At 37.1% G+C, this 20,999-nt stretch overlaps 1 protein-coding gene and 1 long non-coding RNA gene across 2 annotated transcripts; both read left to right on the top strand.

Moving 5' to 3' along the window:
* Positions 1 to 3,152: 3,152 nt before the first annotated feature.
* On the top strand, positions 3,153 to 12,059 carry LOC116264877 (allantoate deiminase 2). The gene is made up of 12 exons (XM_031645319.2): positions 3,153 to 3,613; positions 5,280 to 5,365; positions 7,922 to 8,025; positions 8,099 to 8,183; positions 8,301 to 8,417; positions 9,075 to 9,184; positions 9,260 to 9,365; positions 9,458 to 9,544; positions 10,094 to 10,336; positions 11,267 to 11,392; positions 11,465 to 11,626; positions 11,700 to 12,059. The coding sequence occupies exons 1-12, from the start codon at positions 3,478 to 3,480 to the stop codon at positions 11,820 to 11,822; spliced, it is 1,485 nt and encodes a 494-aa protein (XP_031501179.1). The 5' UTR covers positions 3,153 to 3,477; the 3' UTR covers positions 11,823 to 12,059.
* A 321-nt stretch (positions 12,060 to 12,380) lies between these two features.
* Positions 12,381 to 14,767, top strand: LOC126410555 (uncharacterized). The gene is made up of 2 exons (XR_007574760.1): positions 12,381 to 13,188; positions 14,389 to 14,767. It is a non-coding gene; the product is annotated as an uncharacterized LOC126410555 (long non-coding RNA).
* The last annotated feature ends 6,232 nt before the right edge of the window (positions 14,768 to 20,999 follow it).

Below are 20,999 nucleotides of genomic sequence, written 5' to 3'. Positions count from 1 at the left end.
CCGGTAGTTTGTATATATTAGTCACAGAAAATGAGTTTTTTCTTGAAAAAAACACGATAAATTAACTGGAAATTAAAAAAAAACGTGGTTTTTAGAAAAAAAACATTAAAAAACAAAAAAACGCGTTTTTAACGCATTTTTTCCAGTTTTTTTAATGTCAAACAGTTTTTTATATTTTATATTTTTATTTGTTACAAATCTATTTATCTTTTGATATTTGTGTTATTAGCTTCTCACTTATTTTATTTTCCTCTTATTTTTAGTTTTTTAAAACTTTTAAAAATTTACCATATTTTTTCTATTTTTTTCAAGCTCACTATATTATACTGGAGAAAAACCTCGCCGTTTAAAATTCCTAGACATTATTTGTGACTATACATATTACAAACTAGTGTTTGCAATTTGTTTTTTGTGAAGTAAAATGTGCTCTCTAAATTGCTCAGAGTTATGCAATTTGCACATTATGTATGCTGCCACAATGAGTTATGTAAGTGGAAAGAGTTCTTTGGACGTGTCAGCTATCAATTACCTTTTACGAAAAGTTTGTCCCTTTAGAGGTCGTTTGATTGCTGTTCACTGGGACAGGACGGACGTCATGTCCATTAAAATATGATCATCAGCAAGACACAATTACCTATGATAGATATAAGACAACTAAACAGAAATAAAACAAAATCTCGCCATGTAATTGATAGTCATCAGTGCAGAATGTAAACAACATGAGTGTCCAACCACCGTAAAATTGTAGGTTTATGACACAAATAATACATCAATTAAACACACTTAAAATAATTATGGATGCCCACCAGAACTTTTATAGAAACCTGAGAGTTTTTGTGTTGAGTTAAATCGAATATATGTATATATATATATTCAGTTTAACGGTTACTTTGCATATTAATTAGTAGAATTTGTACAAAACAAAATAGTTTTGTTATCAAACTATTGACACAATAAATAGAACAGAAATAAATAAAATAGAATGAACTAGCTACAGCAAACACTGACTAGAACAATAGAGTGGACAGACAGACACTAGACGCGGCAGGTAGAACAGACAAAATAGAAAGCAAAAACAAAAACAGAAAAGACGATTGAACGTGAAAACAAACACTATATAAAGTGGACGTGACCTAAAGAGCAGTGTTGTCCATTTTGTCCACAATAACCAAACGGCTATTGATAGTGAAAATTTACTTTCTTTGTGCAAGATTTTGCACCCCAATTTACTGGTACTTTGATTATTCAAATCTTTCAAATATCACCACAAATATGACATGGCAAATTGTGCTTTCAAATGGGCCCGTGATGTCCATGACATGAAACATTCCACCATGATTTCGATGTGATGGAATTTGACCAGCGGCAGAAGCAACAATTTTATACAGGGAAGGGAAGGCTCTTAATAATGCACGAAAACTAAACATAATTTTCACGAGTGGTTGTGATTTCTTCGAGATTAGAGAGAGGGAGGGGCCAGCATTATTGCCTAGACATGTCCTCTAGTCTTCAAAGAAGGTTTGTCCTTGTCCAAAACCGAGAAAGGACCCATCGAACAGTTCAAGCTATAAGGAAAGCGACGGGTTCGGAATCTTGCATTGTGAGAAGAATCAATGCATGCACTGTGGTGGTGGTTGGGTGGGGGCCAAAGCCTAAACAAAACTCTTTAACAGCCACTCATTTATATGTTTCTATTTTCAAAAGAGTATTAACAAAACAAATATTTGAATATATATATATATATATCTCTATATATATATAACACATTTAAGGGAAGCCTATATGCCGCTTTGCCACTGGCAGGGGCCAGTGGAATGCAAGTGGAGTAGGTGGTGGAGTTGAAACACGACACATTCTCCTTAAGAAACACGGCCGCATGCATATTTTTTTTAGGCCAAAATATGGTCAGAATCGGACGGAGGAGGATTAGGCGTGCAGTATAATCGCATTTCCTTCATGTTGATTCTTCAAAAACCTCTTACTCTCTCTGCTTTTAAGGTTCGGAACTGTACAACATCAGCTATGGTAGTGGTGCACCCTACAACTTAGGTATAACCCTGTTATCTTAAGACGAGGAGACAAAGTACCAACAAAAATCGAATTAGCTACATGTCTTTACCTATGCTTCTAACTGATCCACCTATGTTGTGCCCCTTGAGGTGAGGTGTGAAACCCCTAAAGGACGTGCACAATCGGGGCCGAGGAGGACAAGGCACATTATAATTGCATATTCCCTTGTGTAATGCATTCTAATAATTGTTTTTTATAATTTACTCATTGAACTGCTTCACCCAAATCAGTCCCTAGATCCGATAACAATATGAGTGGGATTAATTCAAGGATTTGATCCATGAAAACTATATGGGGCTCGGTTGGAATTTAAAAATAACGTAACGCCTTAGAAATTTGTCTTTTGCACTGTATTAAATAATTTAATTATGCAAGTGCATTGTGCTGAGCTGGTTTCTAGTTTTAGTACACAAATGTTCCTGGACAAATGTGCTTTCCACGTAAAATCTTTGAACTTTTTATATCCAAGTTTCTTTCTTGAAACCATAAAAGATGCTTGCCGCAAAAGCTTGCAATGGGAATAAATTTTCCAATGAAGTATTAATCTGGATGGGAATTGCTTTTGAAAAGATAATCTAGAAATCAATGTTAAATAGAATGGAAGGGATAGCGGAGACAACTTTTTTCCATGTTAAAAAGCTTTTCCCATAAATTTTCTCTAAAAAGGTTGAGCTTCTTTTAGTAGAGATGCTCTTTTTGTTTTACATTTCCCTGCTGAAGGCTCTTTGGCTTCAAACAGTAATGCGTTCGTCGAATACTTGATCTCTGATTGTTTTAGAAAACGTCACGGACTTGAATTTTGATGTCAAAATGCAATCACATGGTGGCAGAGGTGGAGTCTGGATTTCACCTTTAGGGGGTCGAGCTATAACCATTAAATAAAAATTTTGAAAAATTTTAATAGGACCTCATCCCTATTTTTTCAAAAATTTTATACGGGCCAAATTAAAATTTTCAAAATTTTAATATATAAATTTTAAATGTTCGAAACTTGCTCCACACATGCATAGTGGTTGCTAAAAGGCAAGTGATTGAGGAATGCAGTGTCGAATGAGCACATTGAGAAGTGAATGGATTTCTCTGGTTTTTGGTTTTTTCCCTAGCAACTTTGCGTGGTGCCATTGCTTTTTCTCCATGAACGAATTCACGTCACTACGCCAAACTTTTCGAATAGGTTCCAAATCGTTCACGTAATGATTGACGTCATAACATCCATTTGTGGAGCCGTGGGGGTCCGGGATTCCTCTCATCAATGGCCGAGAGATTCCAAAGATTCAGGATCGCCAAAGGGTCACTGTGTCACGAGCATTCTTCCTATGCCACTCAACACCAACTCAACGTTCAGAGCCACGCAGCCTAGCAGAGAACCGCCTAGAAGCACAGAGAGAGAGAGCGAGAGAGAGAGAGATGGCTGCTCCTCTCCCTCGTAGAACGTCTGTACATTCCTCCCAGCGGAAGATTCTGCCGTCGGCCTTTACTCTTCCATGGTTGGTTGTTGTTCTCTCCTTGGTCGGAGGCGCTTTCCTGGCTCTCCCTTTTCAGGGTAATAACGATGATAACAGTATCTGGGTTTGTAATTCTTGTGTTACGTGCCTTAATTTCATTATGCGCTGTTCTCATTACGTAAGATCTGTTATGTTTAAGAAAGTTGCATATTTCTTGAATCCTGCAGATGTAGCGTCTTCTCTGTTTTTTCTTTGGTATAACAGAAGGTTGAGGACGCCTAAAGTTCTTTCTTGGTGAATCAGAAAAACTTTGGAGGTCTTGTTTTGCTCTCAAGTGGATCATGCAGATTTTTCTTGTGTTTTGGGGAGGGCGTAAAAAAGATGAAAGCTTTGTTTAACGATTGGAAAATTGATATCGCAGTAAGGTGTTGTGAGATAACCTCGAGTTGAACGGAGGCAAGAAAATAGCAGGGAAAAGAAAAGAAGAAGAAGAAAAAAATAGATAAAGACAAAGAAAACTCAAGTTCCACTTATATATTAGTTCAAACAGGATTACAAACTTGAAAACTGTTTGCTTTAATCTCCAACGGGTATGGGAATAGTGTATTCTCTATTAGCCAAACCATGGTTGTAGATTTGGCTTCATTATCTATTAATACTAGCCTTTGGAGAAAAATGTCTTGATTAGCCTATTGAGAAAAAGACTGAATCTCACATCCATCAATCAATGGGGCCGGAAGTTTAGAAAAATCTAAGGACCAATGGATTCTTATCAAAGACGCTGAAAGAAGGGAACTCTGCTATTACTAAGTTCAGCTTCTCAGGAATTAATTTTTTGTCCTTTTCTGTTGCAACGTGCGTGGGCAGCATCTCTTTTGTATATACTGTAGGAGAACATCTGGATCTGGGACGTTACTTGGCCTGTTAAGCCCTAGATATGTTTTGTCATTGCTTCTTTGTGTCATATATGCTTCTTGCGAGAAAATTCTCAAGGTATAGCTTTTTATTGAGGAAAATATCCAAAGACTATCTACAGCATAAACTTGTAAATATGCAGAAACCTGTAAAACATAGTTAGAAAACTATAAATTTTTGGAAAACCAAATAAGATCATGGCATCAGCGATCTCACTTTTTTGGGGTCGTTACTTTTTGAAACTACCGTAGCAGAAAACAAGCCTATGCTTCAGAAGCTTCCTGCAGTTTAAATTTATTATTTGATATAAAAGCCATTTTTCATCGTAGTGTTTGGTACATTGAATATCCTTCCTCCTAAACAAAGGGCTGATGGTTACATAGTGTGCACGAGTGCTATGTTTTTCATCGTAGCTTTGAGTAACTTGGGAATATATATGAGGCCTCTGCATATTGACAATCTACCAACCAACCTAAGTTTTCTCTTTTACCACGCAATGTCCTGAGGAAATCTGTACATTCTGATAAGCACTGGATCCACATTGAGAAGTGCAGGTTTTGGTGAAGTATCAAGCTCCCAAGATTCTTACGGTAAAGGAGTAATTTGTAAAAGTGCTTTTTCCTTTTTAGTGTCAGAATATGCTAAACAATGAGGATCTGAGATTGCTGTTTATGTCCTTGGTGTATGCAAATTTAGTTGAATTATCTTACTAGAACTTTGCAGTTCAATTTCAAGTTTGGTTGGCTCTGTTGAGGTGCTCGAGTAAATGTAAATTAGCTTTCTTTGCAGTTACAAATCATTTATTTCTTATTCCTCATTACCACTTTATAATTATTTCTACCAATGTAGTGCAAAGCAATGAAGTGGATGGAGAGGAGCTAATCACTGAAATTCTGAGAGAAGAATCAGTTCATAGGCTACAGCAGCTAGGAGAGGTAAAATGTTTTTCTACTTCAATCTCTATATCAACAAGATTGCTCGAGTAATAGGAATGAAACCGGTAAGAACTGTTGAGTATGAATGTATATTGATTTATTGGTTCTCCAATCTGAAGCTGCGACAGTCCTATTTGGGAGTTGGAAATCAAAGGAGCTCACACTTATTCTCCCTGTCTATGGATTTTGTTTTCCTTTCTGACATGGAACCATGACTTTGGTTAATGACGTCCAAGTCACATTTGATGCTTCTTTGGATATGAGTATGATAGGATGGAAAGAAAACAAAAAAGATTTATTGTCTAACTGCAGACTGTTTAGTTTCGTTGTGCCTTTTGTCTTCTCCTTGACTGATGGATCTGCTAACTGCAATACTGAAGCTCCGCAGTTGAGTTTGTCTCCAGTGTAATACTGTACTTGTGATAACACTGAAAATGAATATGAAGTCATTTTTCAATCTGCCTTTCAACTTCAATTATGTGATTTAGCATAAGTTAACAAGCGAACTAGTTTCTGGCAGAGCAAATGTATAGTTTACAAGAGTGTGAGCTCTCCAAGGTCGGAGGATATTTGCTTAGAGTTCACTCAGCTGGCCTCAAAGATTCAAAACTTATTAGGTTCTTTTTTGTGCTCTTTTCAAGAAGCATGGTTAAAAATCTTAGAATTCATAGGTAACACCAGTAAGGGATCATGCTTGCCACATGAGAGAAGCTCTAAATCAGGCTTCAGTGGGGGCCAACAATGTACAAAAGGATAAGTAATAGTGCATCAAAGCCTTCAAAATGTCTCGTTATCACCTGACAATGGTTTCAATCTTTAACAAACCAATGTTATGTCATTTCTCATCTACCATTAAATGCACAGAAGTTTTTATCATCTGTTAAGGGCTCGAGAAAAGTTTCATGTCAAAGTGAAAAAATTCTGTAGGAAGCCTTATAGACCTTTTTCCAGCAATTGCTAATGTCTTTTGGACTTTTGACAGAGGGACAAAGAGAACAAATGTCTTTACAAACATCGTTGTAGTTCACCTCCTTTTTTATTTTTTTTTACTGTTCTATTTTTATCATAATTCACACGGGCCTTCTATTTCATCTGGAATGCTTAATATGTTACTTCATCGGTTTGAGGTACATCCTTGGAATCCATCAAGGATTTCCTTATGTTTCGAGTCCTTGAACTGTTGAACACGCCTATGCTTTGGTTTGCAACGTTACACCTTAAGCAACACTTGTGATCTATATCACATAAGTGCTCCTTTGTTTGTGGGAAGCCCAGTCAAACATGGTGAAGAAACTCGTGCTTATTTTCATATATAATTGGGCACTTGGCTAAGTTAAGCTTAGTTCAATCTTGTCCAGAATTCCTCATTTAGACCATTTTGGTATCTATTGTTAGCTTATAAGCATGATATTTGAATTAGTTGTTCTTGACCTGTTTGTTGTTATTAGTTGTCAATTTGTTGCAGTTGTGAAATGAGAATAGTGATGTTATTTTATTTATTAGTAAATACTGCAACTAATAGCAATTGTTATTGTTTATGTGATTGTTAATGCTAATTGTGATGTGATACATACTTTCTCTCTCTTCCTCACTTTTGTACGGTGGTTTTGTATTGGACCATTTGCAGTGTTAATCTCTCTCTGCCTCTCTATATATATATATATAATATCCTGGAACATGAAAACTATGAGAACCACTGTAAGCCATCAGATCAAAGAGACTGATAAATACTGAAGTGTCAAAAGCAAAAAATTTCATTTCAGAAAGCGGACTCGCAACAGCACCTTGACTTTAAAAAATTATTTTTTGCGTGAAAACTTTTGACTGTTTAAACAAGTTTATTGAGTGGCTTATGATAAACATTATGACTCATATTTCTTAGTCTTGATGTCCTCTTAACTCCATATGTGTATATGACAGTTATCTCAAGCTTTTTTGAATTAATCAGCACTAGCATCCAAACTTTCACCTGCACCCATATGATGTAGCTCTTGAGATATTGAATGAATTATATAGACTAAGAGAGCACCAGAAAAGCTTTCTGAATTCCTTGATGAGATCCTAAAGATAGTCCATGTGGAGAAAAGTGCATAAATATAGTGCAGAACTTGGTTCTCATGCTAGACAAGGATTTGTGTGAGGGTACCAAATAGAAAAAATATTGATCAAAGTCACTTATATAGCATGAGAAACCAGTTGTTGTGCTTGCTTGTCCTGTTCTCTTGTCCTATCTGCTTCATGCAAGCATGTTTTTATTTGTAGATTGTCACTACATCTCTATCTTAGTTCATCTATTAAAAATGTTCTGTTAAGTTCTCTGTGGAAGAGCACCATTTTTCTCTTTGTTTTTATTGATTCTCAAGCCTCACATTGGGATGTCCCAGATGGTTTGGGCATGATCACATGTGATCTTCGATAATCAACCATGACTTATCATGTTTCCAGTTATACCACATTCAAAACCACTTTTTGTGGAGTAATTTTCTAGTGGGGATAGTGCTGATTGTATACCTTTGTTCTATCGCTTTTTATTTTTTTGCTCTCTACTCTCAATAGGTAACTGATGGCGATGGTTATCTTGAGAGGACATTCCTGAGCCCAGCCTCTTTCAGGGCTTTGGATTTGGTTCGTGACTGGATGCAGGATGCAGGATTAACAACGTTAGTTCTTCCTACCATGTCTCTCATGCTGAGTAATATTTTCTTGTTCAAAATCTAAACATATTATTTTCAGTTGGATTGATCAGATTGGAAATCTACATGGACGGACTGAAGGAAATAATATAACTGCACCAACTCTAATTATTGGTTCTCATTTGGTACTGTTTTTTGATATTTTATAATTTTTGTTTGCATTTCATAGATCTTGTCTTTGTATTATTCTCTTCATTTTATATTTCAGTCAATTGAATGTAATTCTTTTCCACCTAATACAGGATACAGTGATTGATGCTGGAAAATATGATGGTTCATTGGGTATAATATGTGCAATATCTGCATTGAAGGCTCTGAAGGCCAGTGGAAGGCTGTCAGAACTTCGAAGGCAGATAGAGGTCAGTATGGTTATTTGTTACTTTTATTTGCTATGGACGTAAATAGACAATCCACCACGTAGGTGAGCCTTAACCATTTATATCAACTAGACATATTCACCTTTTTAGGTTGTCTTTTGCTTTGGGGCTTTACAAGGAATGGCAGGTGGCAGTTTGGAGTTCACCAATCCTCTTTCTTAAATTTGTATCTTTAGGGTAATCAATGTTTCTCAAGTTCTCAACAGTCCCTATCTGTGCCAGTATGAAAGAAGAAGAGCTAGATCTAGTTCCTCCCCTAATTCTCCTATCCCCTTCAAAGCCTAACATACTCTTATATGCATTGTTGAAGTCATTTTCTTGTTTACGTCCCTACCTGAAAGACAGAACTGATGGTACTAGTCCATAGAAATGTGCTAAATTTGACATTGGAAACTGAAATATATATGATCTGTTGTATGTTAATTGTGGTATATAGTTTATAACTGACACCTGATTAGCTTCGATGTTAGATGAATTACCCGAGAGAAAGGCGAGCACATTTAGCTCTCTATATGACTTGTGTAATCTCGGACAACCTAGCGGCACGACTAGTGCTCCCACATGTATATGTGAATGTGTGTCCTCCACATTTATGATATCAGCATGCATGACAGCAAAAGATTTTTATTGGATGCGCAGATCATTGCATTTTGTGATGAGGAAGGTGTTAGGTTCCAGTCCACGTTTCTAGGAAGTGCTGCAATATCTGGCTCACTTCCACCAGCAATTATGCAAGTATCTGATAAGAGGTTGTCCTAGTATCCTGTATTTCCCCGTTCTCGTTTTATTACTTCACTACAAACTAATATGCTTCTCTCTATCAGTGGTAGAACAGTTCAAGATGCATTAAAGGAAGCTAATTTTGAAGGTTCTGCAGAAAGCTTGCTTCAGCTCAAGTATGATCCTCAGTCAGTTGGGGGTTATATTGAGGTGAGCATTATCACTATGATTAATTTATATTATTGCATTTATCCGAAATAATATGTTTGATGTTTGTTTTGTTCATCTTTCTACTTCTATAGGTTCACATTGAGCAAGGCCCAGTACTGGAATCACTCGGTCTTCCTCTAGGTGTTGTTCAAGGAATTGCTGGTCAAACACGTTTAAGGGTCAGCTCAATAATTTGCTAATTTACTAATTTATATTCTTAATACAAGTGCAACTGCTCGTTCAATTATTAAGATTTACCGTTGTCACAAATGTGGGAAATATTTTGAAATATCATGTTTTTATTCGCCAAAACAGCATAACGTATTTTAAATAGAAAATCTTTTTAAATATAAAATCTTGCAATATTTTTAAAATTTTGTCATAAAATATTTAACACGATAATACACAATATATCGTGATATTTCCCCATTTTTATTATAGAAAAATCTCTTTAATGTATCTCTCCATATTTTCTGTCTATTTTTAAGTACCAACAGCTATTTTTAGTCTTTATAATATGTGTAAGATGATTAGTATAAATCTCTTAATTTTATAATTTTTATCAGATTTCTATATTTTTATTTTTTTAATTCCCAAATTTCTCAAAGATTTCTTGAGAAAAAATAATCTGCCAAATGGTACCTAAACATTAGCTCGCGATGATATGAGAAAGCAAAGAGACCTAGATTGACAAATTTGTTAATAGCTCAATCCGCATTACTTTACAGGTTACTGTGAAAGGTGTACAAGGGCATGCTGGTACAGTTCCAATGTTTATGAGGCAAGACCCAATGGCGGCTGCTGCAGAACTTATTTTATTAGTGGAAGACCTCTGCAAACATCCACAAAGTTATATTGCCAGAGGTAGACAATACCATCCTTCTGCAAATGAAGCTACAACTGGTATGCTTGTCTGTACTGTTGGACAAATCTCATCCTGGCCCAGTGCAAGCAATGTCATCCCTGGTCAGGTATATCTTTGTTTCTGGAAGATAATTTGAGCTTCCTCAGAATGCTTGTTGCTGCTATATCTACTTAGAATTTTATTTGTTGTCATATGTTGCTCTTGTATCGCATTCCAGTTATTCCTAATGCATTGAAGTCGGGTGGATCTTTATTTTAATCCACTAATTCCATATTCCCATTCATTACATGGATGCTTTTCCTTTTGAGTTACATTTTTCTTCCTAATATCTTTTGATAATTTGGCAACTTTATTTGTTAATTCATTTTGTGTCAATGAATTGAAATATTGCATATTAAAAACTGCACAATTTGATCTGCATTAAAGAGCTCCATGGGATATTGTCCTTCATATTATTGATAACGTGTTTTGCTTCATTCCTCAGTTTTGAGATCGCATCATTGGTAACCTTTCAATGGTCTTTCTATCAAGAGAGCATAAAGCATTTTTCTGGAAGAGGTTTCCAGGTTGTTAGTAGCGCTTCCTGCAGAAGTTTCATTGACAATAGTGCAGGTCTAGATTAATGCAACTGCAAGTAAAATACTTGGCTTACTGGAGAGGAGTAAAAAACAAATTTTGGATGCTTTCCTCCATAAAACATAGGCTAGACATAAGTGGAGGAGTTTTCAAAGTTGAGCAGATGAGTTTGACTGCCATACAGACACAGTGATCTAGATTCCCAACTTGAAAATGGTCTCTGAAGTCTGACCAATGGAATAAACTAATGTGCTTCTCACCTTACCCATGTAAATAGTTATAATGTTGCATCTTATGTGAAATACGGCATTCTAGAGGGTGATATGGATCTGACACTGTAATCTAGAATTTCTTATCCACATATAACGTTGCATCCTTTATTTTTCCCATTTTTTTTCCCCCTATTTTTAACCTCCTAGAAGTTTCAGCGATTGCCACAACTGGTTTGTATTGGTTACAGGTAACCTTTAGTGTGGATATACGTGCTGTTGATGACACTGAACGTGAAGCTATATTTCTCGAACTAGGCAAGAGGCTGCAGAAAACATGTGAACGACGCCATGTTTCTTGCTCTCTTGAACGCAAGGTATGTACACTATATATACCTCTCCTAACAGTTAATGTTAAATCTACCTTTAACTATATTTTGTCATTATAGCACGATGCCGAAGCTGTGCATTGTGATCCTGAACTGAACTCAAAGCTCAAGTACGCTGTGCAATCCGCTATGAAGAGTATGGGTGTTGTCCAAGTGAATGACGTGCCGCTTCTTGTTAGTGGAGCAGGGCATGATGCTATTGCCATGTCCCGCTTAACAAAGGTTTATTTCTAACTCCACAATCTGAATTGAAATTCGCTTTAGTTTTGCTAATTGGGTCTTGGTGATGATGCAGGTAGGCATGTTGTTTGTTCGCTGTAGAGGTGGGATAAGCCATTCTCCTGTAGAATATGTCATGGAAGATGACGTCTGGGCTGCTAGTCTGGCTCTCCTCAAATTTCTTCAGGATATGGTCTAAAGCATAAAAATGAATGTTGGCGATTCTCATGTCTTATCTTTTCGTTATCTTTGGAATTGGACCTTGTATAAATGGATTGGGATGTTGTACATAGCTTAATTATATTTAGCCGGTTCATTCCTCCCCTAGAAGGTCTAAATTTGCACAGTTGGTGTTGCCATCGCCCCTTGTATCGCTGATTGTTAGTATCAGATATTGTACGTATCAGGCTGAATAAGGTTTTCATGATTTTTTGAAGTTTGAATGATTCTAAATTGTTTTTCTTGACCCCTAAAAGGTCAAAATAGACCGATGGACCCTAATTTTATATTTCCTAGACAGCCTGATTTTCCGGTTTGTGAAAGGATTCACGTCTAAAGCTGAAACCGACGACAATGACTGATATTGCAATGTGAATAACCTAAGGATCATGGGAAACAAAAACAATCAGAAAGTGCACTTGCCAAACCTACAACTCCATACTGTTAATTTGCCTTTTGACGGGAATTAAAGCAGGTCAGTAGAGTTATAGGATGTTAAACTCATACCTCAACTTGCAGCTGAAGATGGAGAAGATGCCCACTGCCGCGGGTGGCTCAACGGGAACAAGCTTCTCATAAGTAGAGGAAGCACTGGTTCCACATCCCGTGCTCGTTTGAATCCATTGGAACACTACGGGATGGAACAGCCGTCATGTTCCGTTTGCATGAAGCCAATGCAAACGTCGGACACGTAACAAGCGGAATCGGCTGGACAAAGCATAGGGATACAACAAAAGCCCCAGCGATTCCGCAGTGTTCAGTGGTTTACCAGGGAAAAGCAAGCCATGGAACGCATTCGAAACCCTCGCTCGCTCTTGCGCAGTCTCTCCCTCTCGCCCCCACTTCCGCGATTCCTCTCCCCTTTGCTTTCCCTTTGGACGGGCTTCGCACCCCCACGGCCCTCTCCTACTCCTTCGGGGTGGATTGTTGTCGACCCAAACTGACTGCCGGCGGCCACCTAGACCAGCCATCACTCCCTTTTATGAGGCACACCTGTCTCCCTCGGAACACGATGTGGCGACGGCCCTCTCTACCCCTAGACAGGCCGGTCTCGAACAAGACATAACAACATCCACCTCGGAGGGCCTTTGCAAGCATCTCCTTCAACTCTATTGCAAGAATGCTTGAACTTCAATTCCCTTTTAACACTATTTCCCTGAGATAAGAAGCAAAGTATCAGATTAGGCCTTCCTCCTCTCTCAATCCATTCTTCTTCCGAATACTTTCATTTCTTGTCTTAAATTAGGTTCTTGGGCTTTAAAGTGCAGATTCTTTTGTTAGATTCCCACTTTTCGATCGCTCCGTCTGCTATGTTGCTGCTTGCTCCTTTGTCGCTGCTTATTCTGGTAAGTCGCCTCCGGTTTCGTTGTTGCTTTGTGATGGTTGAAAGTTTTGAGCAAAATGCACCTTATGTGGATTTGGCTTGAAGGCTTCCCACTGTCAGGCCACCAATTGTTTGTTTGCAATACTTAGAGAAAATGACTTTGCATAAGAAGGCTAACTTCCATCCGATGGTTAGGAAACTGACACTATTGGCCGCAAGATTTTGTAAACTAGTTTTTCTTTCTTCATTGAAGTGGCCAGTTAAAGTATGCTAAGACATTGGCTAACGCATGGAAGCTTCCAAAAATGAATAAGAATTTTATATGATACAAATTCTGGTTGCAAATTAATCTTATTTTCTCTGCCTTCATTTCTTGAGGTGCAACTGCATAAATCCAATTCGATAGACACCAAGTGGTGCATACTTCCAGTTTAAAGCAAGATTACCCATACCCTTTGTTGTTGTGCATTAACAAAGACACTACAAACCCTACCCGTGGACGTCCAAAAAACTGTGTGTTGATATTGTGCAGTTTGTTGACATTTTTTTGCTTCTAATTGATGGAAGTTATGGATTTTAAATGGTAAAATTATGCTATCCGAAGTGGGGATGACTGAGGTTCAATTGCATCCACGGGTTTTCTTGTTCACTGATAAGCAATTGGGAGTCTTAGATATTTTACATGGCAAACAAATAATCCAGGTTCATACTAGGAACAAGAAGAATAATGCATTGGTGGACGTATATGGTGACGTAATTGGCACATACGGTATCTGCTCTTCCATACTTTCGACATTCTAGCGGCTTTATCATGTTGATGTGTACCTTCATGAAATTTTATTGTGAAATTGTTTGATTCAATAATGTGATTTCCACCACACTTGTGAACAGATCATGCAACCTATAAAATCACCTTCTTGAAAGACACCCTTTATCACCTCCAATCATTCATTACAATGAGTATTAATGATGTTACTGATGGAAATCATGGGTTGTCAACTACTTTGTCAAAGGATGCAAAAGATCCCTTTAGAAAGAAAGTTGAGGATGACTAGATCTACCATCCATACTATTCCATTGTAAGAATGTTTTGTAAGAATGTTTTATGTTTTGGTGGCTGCCATAAGGCTCACCAACATTGCAAAAACAAATTCATCTTGATTTTCTGTCCTCGTATTGATTTTTAAATTACAAGTTTTCTCTTCTTTTGTCTTTCTGACAGGTCACAAAAATCTTGTCCTATGATCGTTAGCTCCTAATAAAGATGATGTACTGTTGGGACACATCGCCTCTGAACTTGATAAAGATGGTGGCATCCGATCAACAAGAGGTTTTACAATAGGCCAAGCTTTGAGATCAATGTGCATAAATTAGTTACAATTATGTGTAAGTTTTATGTCTGAACATGTTATTAAAATTTTTAATGAATTTTTATTCACGAGCCGAGTCGACCGGAGCTTGGACAGCTCAAGCTCGACTCGGCTCAAAAAGCTCAAACTTGAGCATGGCTTGAATTCGAGCCGAGCGCCTTATAGCAAGCTCGAGCTCGACTCAACTGTTCGGGCTCAAACTCGACTTGTTTAGTGTTAATTCTGTCCAAATTTTCTGTTGCAACACAGTCAAAAGTAACAACCATTTGATCTAACAGAAAAAAAAAAAACAATAACGAGTCCAATTCTTGACAACACGAGTGGGAGTTCTTGCCATTTTACGAAGATTTTTTTGAACCTCATAGCCCGAACTTCACCTCAATCTAAGTAAATTTTTTACACTTTGGCAAAAACCAACTGAATGCTACCTTTCGTGACTTCTTTTGGTTAAAGGTCTTTCAGTTTTAGGTGAATGGGAAATCTTATTGCCAAACAGAAAACACCCATTTTAAGAGGTTAGGATGGACTACATAGGTTGTCAGAAACAGCAGACGAACAAATGACGGACTTGGGTACAGTAATGAAGGAAACAAAGAAGAAAAAGACGGTGCAGTGCAGACTTTTAGCAGCTATCACAGAATTCAGATGCGTCGCAGCTATTATTGGTCTTGGTTATGCATTGGTGAGGTGAAATTTTACCCATTAATGTTTTTTCAAATAAATCTCAGGACGTAAACAAAAAAAACTATCGAGCTGAAAAAAAGGAAAAAGAGATTTCTCTACCTGATTAGGAGGTTATGAACAAATCATAACCCTTCAGCCCAATTTAAAACCAATAAAATTAACATGAAAAAACAGAAATAAGGCATCGGTTGGGGACAATGGTATAAATAGAATACCTAATCAGATAGAAGGGTAGCTAGACTAAGCCTGACTAATGTCATAAACCAAAGTTTAATATGAAAGTGCTAAAAAGTAACATTTTATTTCATACCAAAAGAAACTCCAAACCAATTGGACGTAAAAGCAGCACGATATCACATCTAAATATCATTGTTGCACAAACCTGTTACAAAATGCAATATGACATTGTCTTCAAAAGACTGTGATATGTAAACATACAAGATACCTTAAAGTAGCTTTGAAGTTTCTCTTTAACAAAAAAGCATATGCCAAATTCATTGCAAAGGCAAGAGCTTGTGCCTAATCAGATAACACATACACATGATAAACAATAGGATAAAGGTTGAAATTAAATACAATAAGACAGTAGGGCAATGTACGCAACTTACAGTTTCAGCAAATGAAAATGGAAAACCAACATAAATGTGCTACAACAACCAACTACACCTTGCTGCCATCTGCTCTTTCATGTGTCTATGAAACTTACAAAAGCAATAATCCCCTAAAGATAAACAGCTACATGAGTTCAAGCTGTAGAAGAAATCCAACTTGTATCTACTGCAAATTCCCTTGGGCTAAGTGCCTCTGAAACATTGAAACAATAACTGTTGAAGGAACTTTGTTAGCCAATGATAAACTGGAACTAGTTGTATCCTCACGATGTGTTCCAAGTGAATCTGCGGTTGAAGCATAACATACTTGCAGATTTTGCAGACTACTAACAACAGGAGCTGAACCTTCTAAACCAGGGATTGAAGCTTCTGAAGGCCCAACATCATTTATCACTAGTTGAATGTTAAAATTGCTAGTGACAACTGGTATGTCTGCACATGAGTGACAACTGGTATGTCTGCACATGCAGTTTTAACTGGAACCGAGGTAGTTTATGTTGCTTCCTTGACTTCATAATTTTCATTATGGTGAACCACCTAAATTTTTTGAAAAATTCAAACAAATGAGCTTCATAGATAAAAGAAAGAAAATGAAATTAGAGAAGAACAAGCCATCAGATGAAGATGGCTCAATATCAAGTGTACTGTTGAGAAGGCTCGAAATGAATCCTACACTTACAGTTTCTTCTTCCTTCTCAACATTAGGACGACAAGGTGGAAGATGACACATATTAGCAATTATCAGTTTGGCAAATGAGTCAGAAGAAATGTTTCCAATTAAAATCTCTAGCAACCAGTAGCTTTATCACCTTGGGCAACCAAAGCACCAAACATAGCAACAAGCTGCTGCAGAGGGCCACAAAGTTCATCTGCACAATTAAGCTATTTATCAGGCTGTGAAGTACCTTGTGTCACGATCAGATGCAGCAAGCAATCATGGGTGTAAATGCGAGATCTTCAATAAACTTGGGTGCATGGAACCAGAATGGGCACAGCACACTTAACACAATGCATTTATATTTTACAATTATTTCATAACAGAAAAAGAAGTTTATAACCATGCATGTACAAATAAGTTTACAATTATGCGTCCTCTTATAAGTCAAGGTTGAGTCACTTTTTTCTATCTAAACAAGCTAAAAACAGAAAATAAAAGTTTGATATAATAGTTGTTTGTTTGAGTGGTTTTCCTTCATTGACTTCTTTACATTGATGACAAATTGATTGACATAAACCAATCACTAGAACTCATTCAAGCAATGAAATGTTGTGATACACAATCAATGTAGCAAAAGAGGGGGGAACTGAAAAGAAACAAGGAATGATATAATACTGACAATAACTTCGAAAGATTAACAATTTCTGTGTAAACATATCACTAATAAGTCAAATTGTTGTGTACAAAAAATTAGTAGGAGAAAGATAAAAAAGCAGTCCCTTCACTTCAAAAAGAACTCTTGTGAATCTCCTTGGGAATCTCTAACAATAGAACCTACTGCAGTTGACATAAAAATATTAGCATAACAAAATGCAAACGTTAGCAATAAAAAAAGTCATGATTGAATATGTTCAAAAGAGGTACAACTAATAATGTTGCCATCAAAGTAAAATCAAGCATCAAACTATGGTTTTTTGTAAATAAATATGTGAGCCTTATAGAGTTCTCTATATCTCAGTTACAAGAATAATATTCCTATACATCTACTATTTCCAAGACATGAACACATTATTCACCACATCTTGAATTGGAGTGCAGTGCGTGAGAGAGAGAGAATGTCAGGATAATCCTATGCAATATTCACATTTCAATTTACACAAAGAAGACCATTTCAAAGCCATGCTTTCTATCATTTAACTCCTCAAGAAAAGGTCAGTTTTCGCCTAGGAGAATGCCATATAATATTCTCGCTTTTACATCATCACTTATGCAGACATCCTTATCTCCATTAATGTCCAGTCATTATGGATCATTTTGTGGTTGACATATAAAATCATAGTCAAATTTTGTGAAATATGATTTAAAAAGCGAAATTTGGTTTATAAGGGTAAAATAGTCTTTTATTTATATAAAAGCCAAATTTTTAGCCTATCCTAAGCCCTTGGTTTATACCTTTCGTGTATTTTTTGTTTGTTTTTGCATTTTTGTTATTACTGTTGAACTTTGATTAACTTGGGGCGAGTTGTTTGGTGAAAAAAAAACTTGCACTTTGAAAACTCGGCGTTCATGAGAATGAGAAATGAGTGGCAGCTGCTCTCTTCCTCTTCTTCGACTCCCTTGGTGATGCCTTAGGAAGAAGAGGCCGAACCGGACTACTAGGTGACGCTTCTTGGGGTGGATGCACCATTCACTGTGACTCATCTTCCTCCATGCCTCAGGTTCTCTAAACCTACAGCCCTGCTTGGTGGATGGTGGAAGCTCGCCCCATGAAGATTCTAAGATTTCATGGCAGTCTCCAACCCGGGATTCAAGGAGTCCACACGATTTTTAGGTAGGATTTATTGTTTTTAATGCATCATATTTAGTTCTAGGTGTTGTTACGCTTGTTTTTTCGTCATCTACTTAAAGGATTTTCAAGTTCTTATAGGAGTTAATCACAATTTTCATGTGTTTCTCTGTTAAACCCGAGTGTGGCGTTAGGGGGTGAGCATTGTTCTACTTGGTTGATTGGATCAGGCATTTTCATTTTTAGATATAGGGAAATGCATAGGAGCTAGTGTTTTAAGACTTTGCACCGTATAGTTTTAGGATTTTTATGGTTTCAGTCTATATTTTGGTTCTTGTTTTCATTTCAAATATCTTTTAGCACTGTGGAAATAGGGTACGTTGCTCAGGTAAAATTGTTAGAATTATTAATAGTGGTAGAAAGCAGTCTTTGGAAACTCATCGGCAAAGACGCATGTGAGTCACGAACAGCTCTTGCTGGCTGGTTGATTTTTTATATTTTTAGTTTGGCCTCTTGCAAGATTAGATGTTTATATTTCTGTTTAATCCTTCTACGTAGCTATATTAGTTGCCAATCGTATATGAGTCCAGGCCCATCGCCATGATCCGAATAAAATCTAGACAGAATCCAATAATATAGTTCAAAGATAATCTAGAATTTAGAAGATCAATTTTATAAGATCCAAACATGGGTTTTCTAAGTTCTAGTGGTATCCAATGTCATTGTGATCTAATCATGATCCAAGTTCATGAGATCAGGAATCGTTATGATCCAAGCCCTTAACAGGAGGCCTCCTTGTGTTAGTGTCTGCCAGGGATTAGGGTTTTCAGTAGAGGTCTTCAGTATATGATTTTTTAGTAGATGTTGAAGTTACTGCCTGTAATGGGGCAGCTATTTGCCAAATCACATGAGAAATGTGCAGGATTCCAAAAGATAAAGAACCGAACCTATTGGTTAATCAATTCAAGGACTAGACTAAGGGTTCCAAATCATGAGTTATGATTGTCATCCAGATCCCAAAGCAAGAAAATGTGCCCTAATTTGGAGGAAAAATTGAAAATTTGAAGATATGGGAAGACCATCAGAAACTAAGGTTCATGAACTGGGAAATTTAGATCTAGGGACTTGGTTTACAATTTGTATAATCATCGATCTATGCAATGAATCCTAGATCTGGTATGGTGCATGCAAACTAGGTCCCGACATAGTTGAGATATGGTTTCTAAGGTTTTGGGGACGTAGACTTAAAGACATCTAGGAACTTGAATTCAAATCATTGTAATCCAAATAAGAGTTCAAGATTTAATTCGTGTGAGATCCAAATTTACATTTTATGATCTAATTTAGAGATTCAAATATAAAAGGTTTGAAATTAGGGTCTTGGATCTAGGGGTCGACTAGGGTCTAGATCTTAATCCAAATCCTAAAGCCCTATAAGGTCTGAAATCATGGTTCAAATAACAAGATCCAAAATTCATATTGAAATCAATATCCAAATTGAGACTCGATTCCATCAACTTTGAGATCATGATCCAATTTTATTGTAATCCTGATCCAGAGCTCCAATCAATATCCAAACTGACATCCAAAATGCAATCGGATTGAAATCCAAATTCAAATATCTGCTATCCATTTGCAAAGTCTAATCTAGTTTTGACCTAAGTTTACAAGGTTGAACCTATATGATTCCAGATTTGATTTAGACAAACTTAGCTAGGGTTATGGGCTCAAGAGGGTCATCCAAGGTGAAGTCAACTTGGTCAGGGTTTTGACCTAGTTCTAACGTGGATTAGAGCTAGGCTTATTGTGGACTTGATGCCAGTTCTAAGTTTAGGTAGCGAGTGGGCTTAGCAAGGGTTAGATGGATTATGTCTAGGGTTAGATCTCGAAAAAAGAGAGAGAGAGAGAGAGAGAGAGAGAGAGAAATTAGAGCAGAGAGAAAAACTAGAACAGAAACAACAAGATGACTCTAGACCGACCATAGACTGCATAGAAGAATGGATAAAAAAAGAGCACTTACTGGATCAGAGCTTGGATGAATATGGACGAAGAAGACATGATCTAGACTGGTCTTCAGCTTTGAAAAAAAAAAAAAAATCTTGACACGTCTACATGTTTGTTGTAATCTTTGCAAATTCCAACATGAGTTGGAAAAGAGGATGGTAGAAAAACAAAAGGAAGAGATGAAGAGCCTAGATTGCAAGAACCCTTGCTAGCCACACCCGAAAGAAAGGCTTCAAGAACCCTTGTTGCCTAGGAGTCTTCCTTTTCCCTCAGGGCTTGAGAAACGTGGAGTCTCCATCGGGTGAACTATTTCAAACTTTAATAGCAGACCTGAGTCCAGTTATATAGAGCAGCTCCACAAGACCTAGGTCATTGCCCAACCAGTTTGCCCGTATGCAAGTCCCCTATGTGGTTCTCCACTAACGTAGATCGCTTAGTTGTGCTATATCAACTGCATACTTCAAAACAGCCACTACTAGACCAAAATCGCTCGTCTGCTTTCACCACCTACAGAATTGCCCTAATTACATGTAAAAGATAGTCGACTTGGGCATTGGCGTTTGAGGACCAGCAAACAGGATTCAAAAACCATCCCCGATCTAGATCCTTTGAGGACAGTGGACACGAGTAACCCTTTCCATGTGAAACTCTACAACTCGCTCACTCACAGGTTAGGTAAAACCTGCATTTGCTTTGTATGTATTTCACATATAAAGTATT

This window comes from Nymphaea colorata, chromosome 11 (assembly GCF_008831285.2).
Source record: "Nymphaea colorata isolate Beijing-Zhang1983 chromosome 11, ASM883128v2, whole genome shotgun sequence".
NCBI lineage: Eukaryota > Viridiplantae > Streptophyta > Magnoliopsida > Nymphaeales > Nymphaeaceae > Nymphaea > Nymphaea colorata.
The sequence above is the reverse complement of the archived record's forward strand: the minus strand, read 5'-3'. Positions and strand labels throughout refer to the sequence as shown.